Source organism: Diuraphis noxia, unplaced genomic scaffold, assembly GCF_037042655.1.
Source record: "Diuraphis noxia isolate RWA-SAM2 unplaced genomic scaffold, SU_Dnox_SAM2 contig0002, whole genome shotgun sequence".
NCBI lineage: Eukaryota > Metazoa > Arthropoda > Insecta > Hemiptera > Aphididae > Diuraphis > Diuraphis noxia.
The window spans coordinates 70239020-70259082 of record NW_028301712.1 but is presented as its reverse complement, the minus strand read 5'-3'; the positions used below and the strand labels follow the sequence as shown (position 1 = coordinate 70259082).

Below are 20063 nucleotides of genomic sequence, written 5' to 3'. Positions count from 1 at the left end.
TAACACAGCGTGGTACATGCGGCCGGCGCAGTCTCTTCGCAGACTTCGGCTCTAACGCACCGGGCGCGCTCTCCCGCCGCCGTCATCGCCGCAGTCATCGTCATAACTTCACGACGTTCGATCACAAATACTACATAAACCTACTGAATACCGTAAGTACCTACCTATTGAAAATTCACCCACAAGTTTAAATACAAAAAATAAATAAATGCATTTTTTAGTTTTTCCACACGTTTAAACCGGTCCACTGTCTTATACGTAAGTTATAATCGTATACTTTCGCGAACAGAGGGGATAATATCTTAACTACGACGTTCATATTACAGTCAGGCAATCCTCTCATGACAAGGACTGGTCTCGCGTGTCCTTGAACTGTTGTAGGTAAAAAATAAAAAATTGCTATTATATTATTATAGAATAATATAATATTATTATAAGCACTCGAACACGCGCACGCGGCAGTCTTTCACTTTGCCACGACCAACTTAAACCGCCGCCGCCTGACCGGATTAATAATAATAATAATAAACCACTTGTATTGCTTAACACCTCGACAGTCTGGTGTAATCCAGGTCACCGACTCGCGCGGATGACATAACTTATGGTCGTTTTTAGACCATGCACTTGGGCCACGCATACTGCATATACGCAACTTGACGCAGTGGCCTGTATTTAGACTTTTGCCACCCACCGCGGGCACCTCAGAATTGAGTTAATTATCTCAACAAAAAAATTGAGCTATTTTTTTTTACGCAACATGCTAAAAGTACAAATTTTAAAAACTTTAAGTATACCTACTTATATAATTTATTTTGTTTCAAAATTATTAAACTTAATGGGTTGAAATAATGAAATATACCCAGCTATACTTAAGAGATTTGCTATCCCTTTAAAATCACTGCCAAGGGAACACGAGACTGTAAACCTAATAAATTCGAACCTCAATAATTACTTGCCCAAATCAAATGTGATGGATGAAGATAATTACGCGGGCATCGTATCACCGTTAATTGGTTGTCGCCTTGTTGGCTGCACTTAGTTCGAACGAATTGCATTATACAATTGCACACAACATGTATTTAAATAATTATTGTGATGTTTATGTTCAATCGTGAATCGTGAACCTTTATAATGTTTACAACGTTTCGATGCCAAACGACTTGAATTATATACCTGCTCGTATCTTATAGTTAATCAATGTCGATTATCGTTTAAATTTCTTAACTTAAATTTACTATAAAATTAATGTTGACGATACTTTTAAATGTGTGAATAATGAGAAGGCTATATTTATTATACGTGTTTATATTGTGGTGCCTGGCTGTACAGACCTCAGACTGTAATACAGACTACAGAGATGCATTTTAAACGTACTCGAACATCATATATGTTTAAATAATTTAATGCTTAGACGACTAGGCGTATCTACATACATATACATCATACATGATGATGGTTATGTATCGTGAAATGAATCTTTAATGAATAATGATATCCTACGGGTTAAGGACGCACCATATTAAGGTTGAAAATACATAGCTGTATAGTAATAATCATTGTACACAGGATTACCAACGGTTCGGTTTCATCCGGACGTCGAGGTATTGGCATTATCCGATAATCACTATCTGCTCATATTATGTTCGATCAAAAACTTCGAATAGATCAAATAATTTTTGGTTTTAAATTGAAAATATAACTACTTACATAACTTCAGTGAAACCTATCTTATCAGAAATTTTCCTCCAACGGACGTCAATATGACAATGTCAAATAAACTATTATAAAAGGTATTCTATAAAGTTCCTGTCTATATATAATGGACACATTTTATGGCCATCTGACTGTCCGTTATATACAGCAGGTAGCATTGCTGTATTTAATTAAAAAATGTATAAAACCACTGAAATTGTATAGTAATCAGGAAATATTATATAGTAATGTGTTGACTATATGCTTATAATAATTAGTTATAAGTTATAAACTAGGGCCCGGATTTAAATTCACTTAAAACCATACAAATATGCTCTAAAAAATAGCCAAAAATGTCCTTAAAAATGCAATTTACCTAAAAAAATTACCTTAAAAATGCCATTTATATTTATTTTTTATACAATTTGTTGTTTTAATTTGGAATTTATTATTAAAAAATATTTATTACTATTGAAAAAAAAATTGGAAAAATTGACTTGATGCTGCTATGATGTTGACACGCATATGTTTTGGGGCATATTATTCATTCTAAACATAGATACTAAAATATATATTAATGAATACTCTAAATTTGTATAGTATATTGAAAGAATATGCACCAAAAACACGAATATGCACTAAAACCATAAAAATGACCCAATAATGCTAAAAATGCTCTTAAAACATAAAAACGCCAAAATAAAATGTTTAGCTTTGAAAAACTCGTTACATAGAACGAATTTTATATTTGGAAAGCATTGTCTATGATCACTCAAAAAAAGATGCACTTTGCATTGAAATCTGGGCCCTATAGTTAAAACGATTTTTACTTGTATTTTGTTTTATAGGTATTCCAAATTGATAAAATGGTTTTATGATTTTAAATTATTATATTTAGGTAGGCACCTCGATATCCGACAGTAAACTCATACTATCCATACTGGATAGTATTTTCTTATCTTTGAATTTTTCCAAGTACCCAATAACGAAAAAAAATTTAAGTACAGGATTAATTTTGAATACTTATGCCCATTAAATTTGTGAGTTATTATGAGTGAATTAAAGATAAAAACACATTTAATTTATTTTTAAAATTGAATTAATCAGTTATAATAGTTTCCTTACCTATCATATTCTATTTTTTGTTTTTAAATAAGTATTAGGTATAAGTAAAATGTTCGTATTTTAATTTTGCGAATGCACTATTTGTACTAAATCGTTATGTGACTAAACAAAAATTTTTACAGTATAGTGAATTCAACTTAAATTACATATTGCTTATTATAGCCAGCAGGTAGGTACATAACACATAGTTAATCCGCCAATCATGCAAAAAATTCATTTTTCGTAATAATATAATAATATGAATTATTAAATAATATTCATATTATACCTGTGTATATATTTTGCAATGGATAATTATTATTATTATATATGTGCAATTGTTACAATTTTTATATTTACCTACCCAGTCCAGTGAATGCATAAGCTGCAAAATTTATTCTGAAAATGTTGTATTAATCTTATTATTTTTTCATACATACTTTACTATTTTATTATGTATCCTTTTTTTTTTTATAGAATCGTGCTAGAAGATGGCTTACTGGTGGCTATTGCAGTCGGCAATGTGGTATACCGCTATTATGGTTCTGGCTAATCCTCTGATGCCTACCGTAATCTTTGAAGTTTTGCCCAAGTTGCCACTGCTTATCATTCGTCGTTTAGGTACCATTCCTTTTGAATCTATTTAACGAAAGTCAAATCACCTGTTTGGAGTCCCGTCGAAATCATGAGTTCAACACAAAGACAGCTGGAAGTTGACCCGACGGCCTTCTGACTAGTTTATATCAGTATGGACAGTGCCGTTGAAAACTACAGTCCAACCGAACAGTGTCCGATCGACGTCCAACACAGTCCGAATACAATTATGAATATTAAGGTATGCTAAAGTATACTATTTAAATACCTACATATTATAAGAAAAATTTACTTAGATTTTATTAATTTATCATTTTTAAGTATGTGAAACGTTTTATTCCACAGTTGACCATGTTTAATTTATTCATACCTACATTATTACAATAAAGGAACTCTTAATCGTGTTAGTAATATCGTGATTACAAAAAAATATATTGTTTATTTAAATTTAGTTAACTTAACAGATCTTACCCTTGCAAAATATATAAGTATACCTACAATGTGTACATACAACGAAATAAGTACAATTTTAATGTTCACTTATTTTTATGGTCGGTCTATTTTACTTTTAAATGTATTATCTATGCATAGGTATATGTACAATTCAGCATTATATTATCATAACCATTTTATTATTTAAAACTACTAACAAAAATTTTTAAAAGTTTAGTTCAATTTGTCTTAAAATATAAAAACACAGTACTTAAGAAAACATTTAGGTAATAGGTAATTATTATAAGTATATACTATATAGGTACTATTAGAAATATTTTTCTATTTTTATAGAATTATGTCTGCACACAATTTGTTTTTTTTCTTCGAAACACGAGTTCAGGCTCATCAATGATGAGTCATCATATAGTAAATTACCGATCAGCAGAACTAATCATGTATCATAAGCATTATGGTTTAGTTTAATAATGTTAAAGAGCATCGACCTAATATCAAACTTTAAGTTTAGAACAATATCTGTAACATCTGTGTTCTTACGTTTGATTTTTAAAATTTACACTTTTTTTGAGATCTATATGAGTAGGTATATAAAAATATTCAAACTTATAAAAGCTGAAAATAAAAGGTTATGTACCTGCAGCTCAATATAGGTTTTTCTGAATGCGATTTTTCTATGTTGGTCAATGGTCAGATAGAGAAAATAAATTGTGCGCTAATATAATATAATTGATTTTGATTGATCTAATTTAGATAAACATCTGTACCTACATTATTTTGTATGTTTATATAAAATTAAAATATACGTATTATTTATTAATGCCTATTACCATTCTTATTGATAACGAATCATACGAGTATAGGACGTATAGGTAATACTATACATATTATAATATACTATATAGTATACATATAATATTATATATCTAACATTTTATTATTCTTATTATTGAGAGGAAAACAAACAGTTAATATTTTAATGTGTCATGGAATTTCTTTTTATAGTATATATTGAATAAATAATATTATATTATCATTAAGAAAGTTCCTATTTTACAAATATTCTTTATTAATTTAATAATCATGAATTATTATAGGCAGATGCTAAATTTATATAGTTAAATTATGATTAAAATACAATTAAATGTGTTAATAGGTACCAATTGGTTTATACTAACAATATATAATGAAACATTCTAGAGGCACGTTAAAGTATCAGTATTATTTAGAAAACTATTTAACTTTATATTCTTTGTATAATTAGTTAATAGCCGTATTACTCAAACAGTCAAACATATTAGGTACTAAAATTCATAAGAAAATAACTCGAGACATTTTATGCCTATACTTAATTTTTTAATTTAATATCGTGGAAACAATAACGTATAAAATATAAAAATTAAAAATACAGACATTTTACTTATATTTAAAAAGGGAATAACATATTTGGCAGTATATATACAAATACTTGGAATGGAGAGTATTTGCAAATGCATTAAGATATTTATAGGAGTGATAATTATATTTCCAATAACTTCCTGGATTGTGAGATTTATTAAGTGTGAAGACAATACAAACAGCTTTACTGTTTATCTTCAAGGACTTAAAATCTATACAGTGTACAGTCACTGTAGAATGTTGTGATAGAGATTTTATGTTTTCTTAATTTTTAAACACTTAAGGTAAATAGAGCGTGTATGTTTACTATAGCTGATAGGCATCACCAAGGTGTGGGTACACATTTCAAGGATCCGTAATATTTAAATTAACTACCGTAGTAAAAGACCTATAACAGCTATTAAACATAAGTACATGACCAGACAGATAAGCAATGTTAATTTAACTAAAATAATAATAATAACATTTAAAAACAAAATATTTAAAGTAATAACTTATTTATTTGTTCTAATGAAATTTTTTTTTTTCAAACAAAATATGTACATACCAGCTAGTTATAGGCAAATTAAATATTAATATTTTTATTTTTATAACATTTTAATTCGAAAACTATGTTCTTAAAATTGTTTCTAGTTGAGGATTAATTCACACATTACACATGTGTTAAAATAAACGATAAATAATATTGATTAATGGTAATTTAATAGAAATACGAAGAACACCTATATATTATTATTATTATAGTCTATTACATTGTCGGACATTTTGTCATTTCAATGTGAAGGTAATATGTGCCTATTAACTTAACGAATTTGCATTTCATAAATATGTTACTGTAAAATGCTATATTCCAGTGTTTATAAATTAGTTATTAATAAGATATTCAAAACCGTACAAAACTGTCAATCGACTATAAGACGTCTCTCCGCATCTTTAAGTATAGGTACAGCTAATACACGATATACGTAAAACGGTATGTTATTGAATTTATATTTAATTTTTTTTTTTAAAGCTAGAGTATAATAAATATGTTAAAAGTAATAAAATAAATATCAATAGTGCAGCAAGAAAACATGGAATTATTTCGTGGTCTAACAATAATTTTATAACCATAATTTGATCACTTTGGAATCTATTTAAAATTAAATTCTTACTTCCTACACATTGATTATATTATATTATGCGCGAATAAAAAATTCGGAACACTGAAAATAATCGTAAATTGTAATTTATAGGTCCCATAATTTAATTAGTTAATTGTAAATATCATTTAAATTAATGACACTTGAGTTGCAACATTCAGATTTATTTATTTTTTCATTTGTTCTGAATTTCGTTATTATTAATTATACAGATAAAAAATGAATATGCATTACAAATAGTTTGTTTTCGTGAGTTAAATATTCTATGTAAATAGTTGTGCATGAATAGTCAAAAATCATAGTCCAAACACAATAGTCTAATTTAATATGCAGCCATACACGTTTTAACTAACCTGACTATGTATATATATATATATAATATATATATATATATATATAATATATATATATATATATATATATATATATATATATGTATATGCATATGAATTCAATGTAAAAAAAGTTTTCATAAGAAAATAACAACAACGACTAGGTTATCGAAGAAAATAATTTATTTATATGGTATTGTGAGTAAATAAGAACTGAAGGTTAAGAACCACTTTGTGTTTTGATCTGTATTGGAACATTATTCAGTCGTTTCCAAGTCGTCAGTAATCTATGGTTGTATGAGGTTCATAGAGAACGCTGTTGAAGAGAAACCAATGTACAAAATCTAAACTATACGAAATTAATTTTGACTTTAATCGCTCCACATAAATTGACCGAAGTGCGGTACTGCGATAAGAACATTCTTGTTTTAGTGTTAAATTTTTATTGTTGTTCCATATCACGAGTTTTGTTGACCAAGTGCAGACGTATATAAACCGAGTTTTGAAATATTTCAAGCTGTAGTTGTTTATAATTATATTGAAGTGCACCGAATTTTATCCACATAAGAATATTTTAATTGCAAGTAATTTTACTTTTTTTACGCGCTAAATATAAGTGAATCGTTAGGTATATTTTGACAGACAGGAAAAGTTGAGTCGTATTCGCAGGAATATAATACATATATATTATAGTGAGTATTAAATTTTTCTAACAGATACAACAAATTATATAGTTATTAATTAAATAAATAATTTAAATAGAACAACAAGGTTATTTTTGTATTATTTATTATCATATTTTTAATTTAATTTTTCAAAAATACATTAGTACCTAATTATAACATGAAATGTATACATATATTGTACATTTATTCAAATATAAATTAAACGGTTATTTTAAATTTTTAAATAAAATAAATTTCCTATTGGTGCTTTTACATTATATGTACTTTAAAATAATAATGGATGTACTGTATAATTAAGATTAAACATCTTGAGTTCTAAATTTCTAATAATTTTAATAATTGTTTATTATTGATACGCTGAAATGTTGAATACAACAAACATTGAGTAGATGTTCTATAATTTCAAGCTAAACGTAATATTTGTATTATTTAAGTATGGTGCAGATTGTATATATTATTGTGTAAAATAATAATAATAATAAAAAGTAAATTTAAAGTTGGGCACTTTTACCTGTATCATTAAATATCATAACAAAGAGATTAAAAATATATATTATACATATTATAGTAAAAACAGCTGCCACTGTATATATAATATATTTTTACGATATTTATGTTGGAAAGTTATAACATTTTCTTTTTAAATACTTATTTTCATAAGGTGAGTAAATTTAAGTAATATACAGTATTTGTGTTACTGTTAAAGACAGAAACGATTTTCTTTATCGATACTACTCCAAACGTTTTTATTTTTTCTTGTGTTGCTGTCCGCAATACACCTTGGACTTACAAAGCAAATACATTTCAGCTAATTGTTTCTTTGAAAAGAAAAACGATTATAATTAAAATAATTAGAGATTATAAATTATGTAAGTTCCTTTATCATACAATTACGACTATTTAAATAAATATACATATTTTGTCTTTCTACAATTTTTATATTTTATAGTATTTTAATTTTATCATGACCTCTAAAAATTAAAATTTAACAGCAAATATAATTCACTAATCACTTATTATAATTTATTGCATGCAATTAAAATTTACTTAATTAAAATATCGATATTAAAATGTAACAAAAACGTTTAAAATATCAGTTTGACTAAATTAACTACTTTATTTTGTTTACGTTTATAGTTGTATTACAAATTACATACATTTTAAGATTATATTATTTTTTGATTTTACATGTTCTTATCTTTACTTATATAAGTTTAAAGTATTAATCGGTTCTGCATAAAATATAAATAATGTAAAAACAAAACACATTAATTTATATAGTAATTCTCTGCGGATACATTTTTATTCCATCAGTATTACCTTTATACTATACGTTCAAGGCAAATTTGAATTGATTAAATAAACTAGTTTGACAACTTTTTACGCAACTTTGTTTATTGTCTATATTATATTTTATAATCATAACAACAGAAATATCATAACTTAAATATATATTATTAATTTATGAGATGCTTGATTGAATCGCATCCTGATAATTTTAAACAACATCTAGATAATTCAATAAGACTTACTAATATGGAAATATCTAAACAAATACACAATTTATATATATTCATCTTTTTAATGTAGTAATATATGGTTTTGTGTAAAATGTTGAATTAGGTATTTTATTATTGATGTAGAACAATTCTTGTATTCAGTATCTACCTACTGTAATATAATCGCAGTTTTTGACTTATTATGTTATTGATTCAAATTAATAGTTTTGATATCAAAACTGCTTCAATGATAATATGTAAATCTAGTTTTTAATGTTTACAATGAAATTTCTTTTTAGGTTATATTACGATCATCCAAAATAGATTAAAGCATATTAAAAAAAAAAATTAATCATGCAATACATAAAATATGATAATTTTGTAGTTATTATAAATAAATTTTATGATATGACCTCTGTTATCTGTAAGATTAGGCCGAACTCGTTAAAAATATTAATTATTTATGCCAAACCATTTTTAAATCATAGTGATGAAATGCGGTTTTAACAACATGCTGTTCAACATTCATAGCAAATTTTACTGATTTTGGCATTAACCTAAATAATATTTGAAATATATACATTTTATAAGCGCAAGTTGATTATATAGTTGTAAATAATAAGTAATTATATTTTTAGCATCGATTTCGCAAATTTTTTAAACTAATATTATTATAATATCTTTGAAATCTCATATTTATCCTCAAAGTAGAAATTCAAAATATAAAGTTAATTTGAATTGTTTTAATTAATACATTTATACGGGTCGCTGTAAATTGCGTTCCGTTTCAATTTTTTTATGTAAATTGCGGCCCGGGTATATTTTATAGTTTTATACATCATACGTAAATTGCCCCGGTATATTTTAATATATTTGCCTACATAAATATTTGTTATTGTTATGTAAATTACATTAAGGGTTACGAAATCAATATTTTCCTTCCCATTTTTCAGACTTAGGACTGGCAATATAATTGTATATATATACACATTATACTTTAATACTTACCTATAGATATATATATTTTGACAGCTATTGAAAAATCATTTTCTTGTTGCTTAGAAATATAAATTCGACTAAAGTGATATTTATTTTATAGGAACACCGTGTTAGGTAGTTATAATTAAGTATTTCACAATCGTTAAGGTTTGGGACTCCGATCTGTGACTGATTGATATTTTCTGATGGCTGAAAACAGATTTAAAAGTTAAAGTCGCCTCTCCCAAAATTATGACGCTCTAATATCCCATAAATACAATAGATTATAAAAATTATATTTTTCAAAGTTATGATAAAATTTAAGTAGTAAAATATATTAATAAGCTATACTTAGATAAAATAATTCACGGAACAAAATATTTGTATATATAGCTCATCAGTTAACAGCTGTAAATTAATTGACATAATTTTTATCATACGCAACTATCTACATATTAACTTCCATAAGCGTAAAGTATATGTAAGTGCCTACTTTTTTACTTCATTGCTGTCATCTAACTTTGTACAAAAAATATAGCACAATATTTAGGTATAAAAACATGGATTTTTTGATTTAGCATTTTATTATAAAATATTTGATGAGCAGGAAAAATATTCGTAAAAAGTGAAATGTGAATAGGTTTAGTAGGTATATTGTATAATCAAACCGAATATTTATATTGATTAAACAGGAAATATTTTTAAAATGTATGTATATATTATATTATATACTAATATACTATATTAATCGTAGAAAAAACAGGATTATAAAAATAAAAGCATGTAGTCATGTAGGTAAAGTTAGACGGTAAGCATTACATGAAAATATATGTTCTGTATTTATATTGTGTTATAAAATACATTTTTTGGTAAGGATTTTTTTTTTTTAAATGTGACGTAATACACTGAATATCTATAAAAATAGCTAAACATTTTTTCATTAAGTTCGCCGTTATTTGATTAAAATTTACAAAAATAATAGACCATGTTAAAAACTTGAAAAAAAAAATAACGATTTTAAGAAAATACGTTCACACGACATAACGTGTGCTTGTAATAATACTAATAACTATATATTGACATATTGTACGTGACTATATAATACCCATCACGAATGTTTAATATGACCGATGATGACGAGTGTGTTGCTCTAGCAGTATGCGAGAAACGTAAACCCGCAACGTATACCGTATGCATATTGTATTTTATTACAAGTACGGTACGAAATTCAGCTAATGGCTCATAGTATAAAAATTAAAAATAATGTTCGTAGGTTATTAATGAATCGTCATAGGTATAAAGATCAGGGGTGACTATATCAAGAATACTTGCAACATATAGATTAGGAATATACCATGTTTATTTCTTTAAATAAAAATTAATTTGTCGATTAAAAAGTAAATTTAGTGCCTAAGTGAATAGTTAAGATAATGAAAATCCATGTATAACTAGTTAAGTTAAAAAGTTTAAATTAAATTAACTTCTCAACGCGTTAATTCCCAGCCTTGGTAATTGTTATCAAAAATGTAATGCTAATCGTAAAAATAAATTGTAAGTTTATAATATTCCACTAATAAAGTAATTAACAATATTGATAATTATTTATAATTTGATAATAATTTTTTATTGATAATTCATATATTTTTTTTTGTTTTATGTAATTGTGATAAAAAATGTAATACTTATCGTAACAATAAATAGTTAAGGTAATAATATTCAACTAATACAGTTATTAATAAGATCGATAAGATTAGAAAGATTTATAATTATAAAATAAAAACTTTCGGTTTATATTGTCCAAGCTTTACTGGGCAATTCTCTACAGTCAAAGCAATGTTTCATTTTGCCTACATTGCCCGAAAGTTTTCATTGCCAGTAACATATAAACATAACTATATACATATAAAAACCATAATACTTTGTATTTAGTTGATTTTAGATTCTGAGCGGAGCAAGGAATGTATTGAATTTACTATGATGTGTGTGTGTCTGTAATCACGTTTTGGGGCAGTAAATATGCTTCGATTTTCGACTTCAATACCTCGTACGATCAGAAAGTGAATCTAGTTGGTACTTAGGAGGGGGGGGGGGGTCAAAAGTAAAATATTCTCTATATTTTTCTAAATAATCGGGATAAACAAACTAAAAATTAAGGAAAAACGGGAATTTTTACGCACAATCAGTTTTCAAGAAAATCGATTTTGGTTTTTGATGTAACTTTAAAACAAATTATCATAGATACATGACATTTTCACCAAATGTTTAAATAAGTATATTCTATCCACCGCGCAATTTTCGACCTAAGTTGAACTATTCATAAGCATTTGAAATTTTCTATCATTATTAGTTATTTTTAAAATTAATATCGATAAAAATGTATTTGTTGGGTAGAAAAGCTTAAAAATTATTATTAACAAGGTTCCTAACATATTGTTACAATAGCAGTTGAAAAATAAAAGAAATACAAAGACACAATTTTTTTTATAAGCATTCAAAGTTTGAATTTTGAAAATACGTAAAAATCACAAAAATTTGCAAACTATTTTAAGCTAGAAATTCATAATAAATTTTCTTTTTAAAAATAAGATTTGAAAATTTAATATAAGATTCCTTACAAGTTTGTCAATCTTTATCAAAAAAAAAAAAAAAAATGTCCCCTAGAAATTCAAATTAAATTTTTAAGAGCTTTGAAATTTAAATTTTTACAAATTACATAACATATTACATATAACATATTTAAATAGTGGATTTTCACTAGATTTCTCATTTATCGATCTTATTTTGGCCTAACTCTAAAACAAATTACCGCAGATACTTGAAATTTTCGTAAATGTATTTTATGTATATAGCGAAATTATAAATTACTTTTATTTATAAACTTTACGTACTCTAAAGAGATACAGGGACTTTCATTGCGATTGGGTGAATGGAAAATTGTTCTCTTTTTTAGTTTTTTCTTTTTTTATAAATTATAAACTATTCTTTTGACACGTTTTTATCCAGGACGGTGAGAACGTTTTATCACTTACTGCACGTAATAATTATAATTATTATCACTCCAGAGGGTTAGAACCTAAAAGCAGAAAATTGATCTCGTACATCATTATATATACGCATCTCTATGGAAAATCGTCGATTTTTATAAACACGACCAAATAAATCATAATATTATACTATAATATCTAACCTTATACTAATCTCTTGATGACTGTTAAACAGGTGACCGAGTCGGCGAGGTTCCGCCGCATCGCCGCCGCCGACGTCGTGGTCGGCTGGGGAAACGTACGGACCGTGGTCGTGGTCGTTGCAATAGTCATGTTTGCGGCCCAGCTTGGAGCCGCGCAACAAGTGGTGTTGAAGGCAGGCCGCTTGCCGCGCGTCTACAACGCCCTAATCACCACCGATCAGCGCCTGTTGCCCAGCCAAGCGGAACCGATCGTCATGCCCGTGTTCCGTCCGTTCCAGTTCCTTTACGAATGGCCACAAGTGAAGTACGCGGCCGCTCCGTCGTACCCGTCGTCAATGACGGATGTGGAGGTGTCTGGTACCGACGACGGATCGTTAGAACACGACGAGTCACGGCCCGTCGCTGCGGTCGTCAACAGCAACGGACCCGTGGACGCTACGGCCATCAAGAACAACAGGCCCGTGGACGTTCCGGTCGTCAAGAATAACAGGCCGGCAGACTCTTCGGTGCCAGACGTACCGCCGCCACCGCTTCCGGTCACGCGTGGCCAGAATGGCGCCGTTAAGAAGAGACCAGACGAATATCCGCCCATGCCGGGTGGTTTCGCCATTTGAACAGCTGTCGCGCTCCAATTCTGCTCGTCCCGATCATCGACCACCTCAATGGGTTTAAGTAGAAGAGACACAGACTACCCCTCTTGAACGTCACACGATCTTCTACTCCTACCATTGCAGTGCACAGCCGGATAAAATATAATATTTTAACTTAAATAATATTATTGCGTTAGGTTATCTGTTATTCGGTTCGGACAATATTATTGTTACTATACAGCATTTACGTTTGGAGATGTTATGGCTCGCGTTTTTCCGTATCTTACCCTTGAAACTTTCACCAATTTTAATAGTTTTCGGACGTCGACAATTTTTATGAACTCACGTTCACTATTTATATAATTATAATATGTATATATAAATAGTACATATATCTGTGACGTTATTCGGTAATTTATAACGCATTAAAGTATTCTTAAAAAAATGATTATTTTTGATGTTTTTACTTGCGAATTATATGTCATACGTGGTTGGAGAATGTAATCAAAATTATTTTAGTCACTTTTACCTGATTTGTATGTTATTTTTGTTGAGCGCGTTTCGTACACTATGAAATCGTCTTATTTAGATTTAAGTTATTACTGCAATCTCTTACCATATAAACCACATGGTATTGTGTAAAAATATATTGTACATTAAAATAAATATTAAAAATGTTTAGTCTTAATTTTAATAATGCATTATAATAGATTAGAGGTAGTAAATAGGTAATCCCTATTTAATTTTATTCAGTGACACTACATGCACACATAATAACATTGTTATTTTTTTTGATTCTTATCAATATCAGCGTTAAGCGGTGATGACTAAAACTGTATCTAGAACATGGAGTTCTATATACTTCATAGACGCTATGATCTAGAAAGACCACTGATTAAGTTTTAAAAAAAAGATCCAATTTTAAAATGTTTATGTTTTTTGTATTTACTTTATTCGACAATTTATATCGATTACCTTTATTTTATTTAATAACCATAAGTAAACTTAATATTTAATATAATTTTTATTCCTCAATTAAGCTTTATTTGAAACATATCATAAATAATTGTTATTGCTCAAGAAATGTTTGTGATTCTCATCAAATTATTATACCTATTTATTAGTAATTTCTATTGTTTTACGTTTACGATCGATTATTTTTCGACACATTTTGCCTATCAAATTTTCTGCAACTATCGTTCTGTTGCATTTTTTATTTACCTATTTATTGTTGATCTAGTTGTCACCTACCAGGAAACTAGAGGCCCCAGACGGTGTTATAGTAGTTAGCTGAATACGTTTGTGATCTGAAACCGAGATACACCAAGCCACTTTTTTATATTTGTAAACTTGTTTAACTTCGTATTTATTACGAATTGGTTAAAAATGATTTATATTAAATATTTTGGTACTCGTCTATTATGGTATCTAGTACCTACCGCTACTTCGTTGGTGTAGTAACCTGCCGTAAAATAATAACAAATTAACAACAATTTATAACTAAATAATTTATGAAATTTTTTGATATTCTTTCAACGTACCTCCACAAATAACAGCATCTTTTAATTTGGAACTATCATACTATACCAAGTTTTGGGAACAAGTTTCTCTCTTGAAGATAATGAATACATGTTTCCTCATTACAAAATATTACATGCCTTACAAATAGCGCATTAATTTATTCATCTTTGTTTATTTTAAAGTAAAAAATAAAAAGTAAAACTCGCAACTAATAGGACACTTACACGAACACAACACAAACACAATATAGACTAAAATAATATATCTAACAGTAAGTTATCATGAGTCTTGGTGGATCGATATCATAATGGCTATTAAGTATTAAGAATTAAGATATCATTTTGTACAACTGCTATAATATTATGTTATTTATCTCAATGATTCAAATGTACTTTTCTGTAATAAAATGAAATAAAACGCATACAGTTTTTTGGTAGATACCATTTTATGGTAAGTAGCATATTAGTAGACGAGCACCAATATTTTTTTAAATTTGTATAAGGTGATAAATGATATATCTAACGTTTTTGATTCAATGATTATTATATAATTAAACTATTAAAGCATAATATTTTTAAGCTATTAACGTCTATACTACTAAAACAGGATAAATCATTATATAACCAGTCCTATTTTTGAGCCACATACACCAAAATAATACACACGATTTTCACTAGATCGGCTAAAGTGTTTACAACGTCATAATCCATATCAGTTATAGACTATAGTATTAAGGTCGCCTCACACACTGCAGCGGTGGCGGTAAAATCGAGTCCGGCTTCATTTTGCCGTAACCGCCACCATCACCACCACCGCTACCGTTGCAGTGTGTGGCGACCTTTACTGGTATTAGTTTTATAAACAAACTAGCTGCCATCGGAAACTCGCTGTCCTGAAACTCGGGGGCCCGTGAGACTCGTTGTGAGTGGGTGGTGTTGGCTGGAAACGATAGTGTCGTATTTATTTTTAAACAAATAAAAGTAATTGTTGGTTAAAAAACAAAATTTTCCAAAGTGATAAGAAGTTTTGATAAGACTCGGTGTTGGTGATCGCGTTCCGAAAGCGGGAACGTTTGAATTTCGAGTTTGAGTGTCTAGATATCTCACATTGCCCACGGAAGTCGGCAATTGCAGAATAATACGGCCCCACGTCTTATGCGAGTAACGAATGACGAGCTCTATATAATTTTCAAATTTATTTTATATTCACTGAAAATGTATAGAACTATAGAGGGTTAACGGAGTATTGGGGATATTAGTATGTAATATAAAATAATAATCAATAACAATCCTCCTATTATTCCGTTTACATTTGTGTATGCCTACAAACTTTTGTTTGATTATTTACTCTCACCAGTTGCACCATTTTGTCCATTTCGGATATCCACCACCAATAGGTAATACGTAAATAATAATGAACACGTGAACTAAAAAAACTTTTTAGCTTAATTATTCGCAATTCTTAAATAATCGGTATTGAAATCAAACTGACGATTAAAACAAACATTAATAGGTATAGGTACTATATACATATAAAAATCCGTTACAATTAACTATATTGTTTTATAATTGTTCTATATGATAAATAATATAGTTATTGATTTAACAATATATAATATAAATTATAATAAACTTATATCATTGAAATAATATTTTAATTATTATTGAATTAACAATGCATTGTTCATTTAACAAAACAACTACAGTAATATGTTTATTAATTAAATAATATTTCTGTCATCTTGATAAAATATTGTCATTATAACAAATGTCAGTTTTGTTAATTTTCTACAAATCTATTTTGTCAATTTAACTAATAGTATTTTTTTTTTTTAGTGATAAATATGTATTGAATTGTCGTCAAACTCTGATTAAATTTTTAACTGTTCACTGAAAAAAAAAAGGTGGGTAAGTGGATGTCGCTCTGCTGTACATTAGGTGGTGGACTGGACCTCTGGTTAGGGTAGGTTAGATTTGAATGCAATGATAGGTATCATTGTATACGAAAAACGATTCTGAACGGAGATGATTTGTCAGTCTAGGATATATTTAAATATTGTCATATATTCTATTTTGAAACAAATATTTTATTTTTCAATTATAAGACGCATTTTGCATAAGGCATGGTTAATCAATTTTTCCAAAAACATTGAATGTAGTTATCATAATTCATAATACCTTATATTGTCATAGATATACATTTACCTGTTTTGAGGATAAATCGTTATCATTTCACGATTTCATAACAATTTAAAACTCAAACGCTCAAAACATTTTTCCTATAATGGCGCTTCAAATTTTCTCTATAGCTGTTTGAAGCAAAATTAATGGAAAACTTAGTGTTGAATTTTATAACCTTAGATATAAATACAAACAATATTATGAATTTTGAACTACAAAATAATTTGCAAATATTCATGGTTTTGACGAATTTTTGTCAATATTTGAAATTCAAATGTTAATAAAAATTGAATTTGAATTTCCGGTGGACATTTTTTTTATGATAAAGATTGGCAAATTTGTAAGGAATCTTGTATTAAATTTTCAAATCTTAGATTTAAAAAGAACATTTTTTATGAATTTCTAGCTTAAAACAATTTGCGAATTTTTGTGATTTTTACGTATTTTGTCAAAATCCAAAATTTTAATGCTTATAAAAAAAAGTTGTGACTATGAATTTCTTTTATTTTTCAACTACTATTGTAACAATATGTTAAGAGTATTGTATTAAATTTTCAAGATTTTCTGCCCAAAAAATAAATTTTTATCGATATTAATTTTAAAAAAACTAATGATGATCGAAAATTGCATATGCCTATGAATAGTTCAACTAAAATCGAAAATTTTCGAAAATTGCATGGTTGGATTTATACTTATATAAATATTCGGTGAAAATTTCATGTATCATTGGTCATTTGTTTTAAAGTTACATCAAAAATCAAAATCGATTTTGTCGAAAACTGAGTGTGCGTAAAATTTCCCGTTTTTCACTTAATTTTTAGTTTTAAATTCTGAACGAAGTGATGAATAATGTATTGATTTTACAATGATGTGTTTTTTTTTGTGTCTGTGTTCAGCATAACTAGTCGAAATAATGCTTCAATTTCAAACTTTGGGGATGGTTTCCAATGTAAAAGTGAATATGGCGGTATTGGATAATATAACGATACTGGATAATAATTGTAATATGGTGATTAAAATTATATATATAGACAGTAGACGTTCTGTAGAGTCTGTCGACGTGATTTTTGGCGTGTGTGAAAATAAAACATTTCCCAACCACATAACATTTGGTATATAGGTAATAGGTATACCCATATAATATGTGTATTGTGTAAATTAGGGTCTATTGGTCTATACCTATAGAGTCTATGTAATTATTGCATATAGTAGTGTACATTCCTTGTTGTATGACTTAAGAATGAAAAACGAATTATTATTATATTATATAAATGCTATTAATAATAATAATATACATAACATTGCATGATTAGAAAAATTCTCACTTTTCCACGGCAGAGGAATAATATATAATATAATCCAATTCCGTCGAAATTAAAACTTAAAAAGTCTACAAAAGAAAATTGTGTGTATACGTTTTTGAAATTTCTAGAATGCTGTAAGACCCGCTTATGAGGATCCCTGTATCAAATGATCAACCTTTTCTACTGACAAAGGACGCAATCATAAAAAATAAACATTACGACTTGGGCTTTATGTATTGAGGATATTAATATACCAATAAGTGTATCATCGTTAAAATTGAATTTAATCATAATTTGGAATTTATGTTTTTGTGTCGAACAATAATTGCAGTTGTATGTTTAAAACTATAATATATTATCATATATTTAAGTACCTATTTTGTTCTCAATAAAAAAATTTAAAATAATGAATGATCACTGCAAACAAAAATTATGGGGTTACATCACACACTCTGGAATCGCACCAACTACCTTTAGTGCAATATAAATTTGACACAATACATAATTTATGTACATTATACGTACAAGTAGTATTATGCTTACTCCATCATCATCCGTGACACGATGGCCTTCACAATTAAACGTGTACCTACACGGTAAGTCTGTTAATAATTCCTCGAAATGGCGTCCATCTATTATGCATATAGACCTAAGTCAATAAGCACCTATATAGTTCAAATTATTATACGTCAGTATGATTTATTTCTTCAACTTCATCATAAAATAAGGTACTTGTTTGTTATCGTCTCGCCAGTACATTAAATACAATTTATCTCCTCGCCACTCTCGTTTGTTATCGCTCCGCCATAAATAAAATATAGTATAACACAATAAAAAAATTTAAAAAATGTCTTATAATTATAAATTTAAAAAAAATAATATAAATTTACAAAGAAGGCCAGAACTCAGAAATATCTTCTTTTTTTTTATTGCTCTTATAAACATCGGCGACAAAGGCCATTAGTTACAGTTATTTATATACATACATTTTTTTTAGATTTAAATTGTATTATACAGATTTGTTTTGCTTAGGAATTTAAGGATTTGTGTGGTGGTAGTTGTGTCGGGTCCGAGGGTCGCATCTAGTGTGTTGGGTATTTCGAAATTTCTCTGTTCATCTGCGTATATTGGAGGCATTCGATAACTATATGGTTAACTGAGAGTTCAGTTCCACAAGAAGTGCATAGTGCATTGTGGGTTTTCTCCTTTGTCCATGAGGTATCCATGCGTTAGACGGGTGTGGCCGATGCGTAGTATTTTTATAATTACCTTGTCCCTTCTATTCGGAGAGAAATTTGGCCAGTTGAAGATTGAGTTTTTTATTCTTCTTAGTTTGGTCTTCTGATTGAGCCATCAGTGCGTTTGCCATTTTAATTGTATGCGTTCCTTGATTAGACTTTTTAAAT

At 28.0% G+C, this 20063-nt stretch overlaps 1 protein-coding gene across 2 annotated transcripts; it reads left to right on the top strand.

Moving 5' to 3' along the window:
• Positions 1-3: 3 nt before the first annotated feature.
• Positions 4-14585, top strand: LOC107173111 (uncharacterized). 2 transcript variants are annotated; one of them, XM_015523500.2, is made up of 3 exons: positions 4-152; positions 3274-3631; positions 13095-14585. In XM_015523500.2, the coding sequence occupies exons 2-3, from the start codon at positions 3545-3547 to the stop codon at positions 13674-13676; spliced, it is 669 nt and encodes a 222-aa protein (XP_015378986.2). In that variant the 5' UTR covers positions 4-152; positions 3274-3544; the 3' UTR covers positions 13677-14585. The 2 variants fall into 2 exon arrangements, with proteins under 2 accessions (XP_015378986.2, XP_089077838.1); XM_089221712.1 differs by lacking the exon at positions 4-152 and adding an exon at positions 367-381.
• The last annotated feature ends 5478 nt before the right edge of the window (positions 14586-20063 follow it).

Excerpts from the sequence above, each read along its gene's own strand:
- LOC107173111 (XM_015523500.2), top strand. The coding sequence starts at position 3,545 with ATGGACAGTGCCGTTGAAAACTACAGTCCAACCGAACAGTGTCCGATC. Across the intron at positions 3,632-13,094 it reads ATACAATTATGAATATTAAG|GTGACCGAGTCGGCGAGGTT; the intron begins GTATGCTAAAGT and ends ACTGTTAAACAG.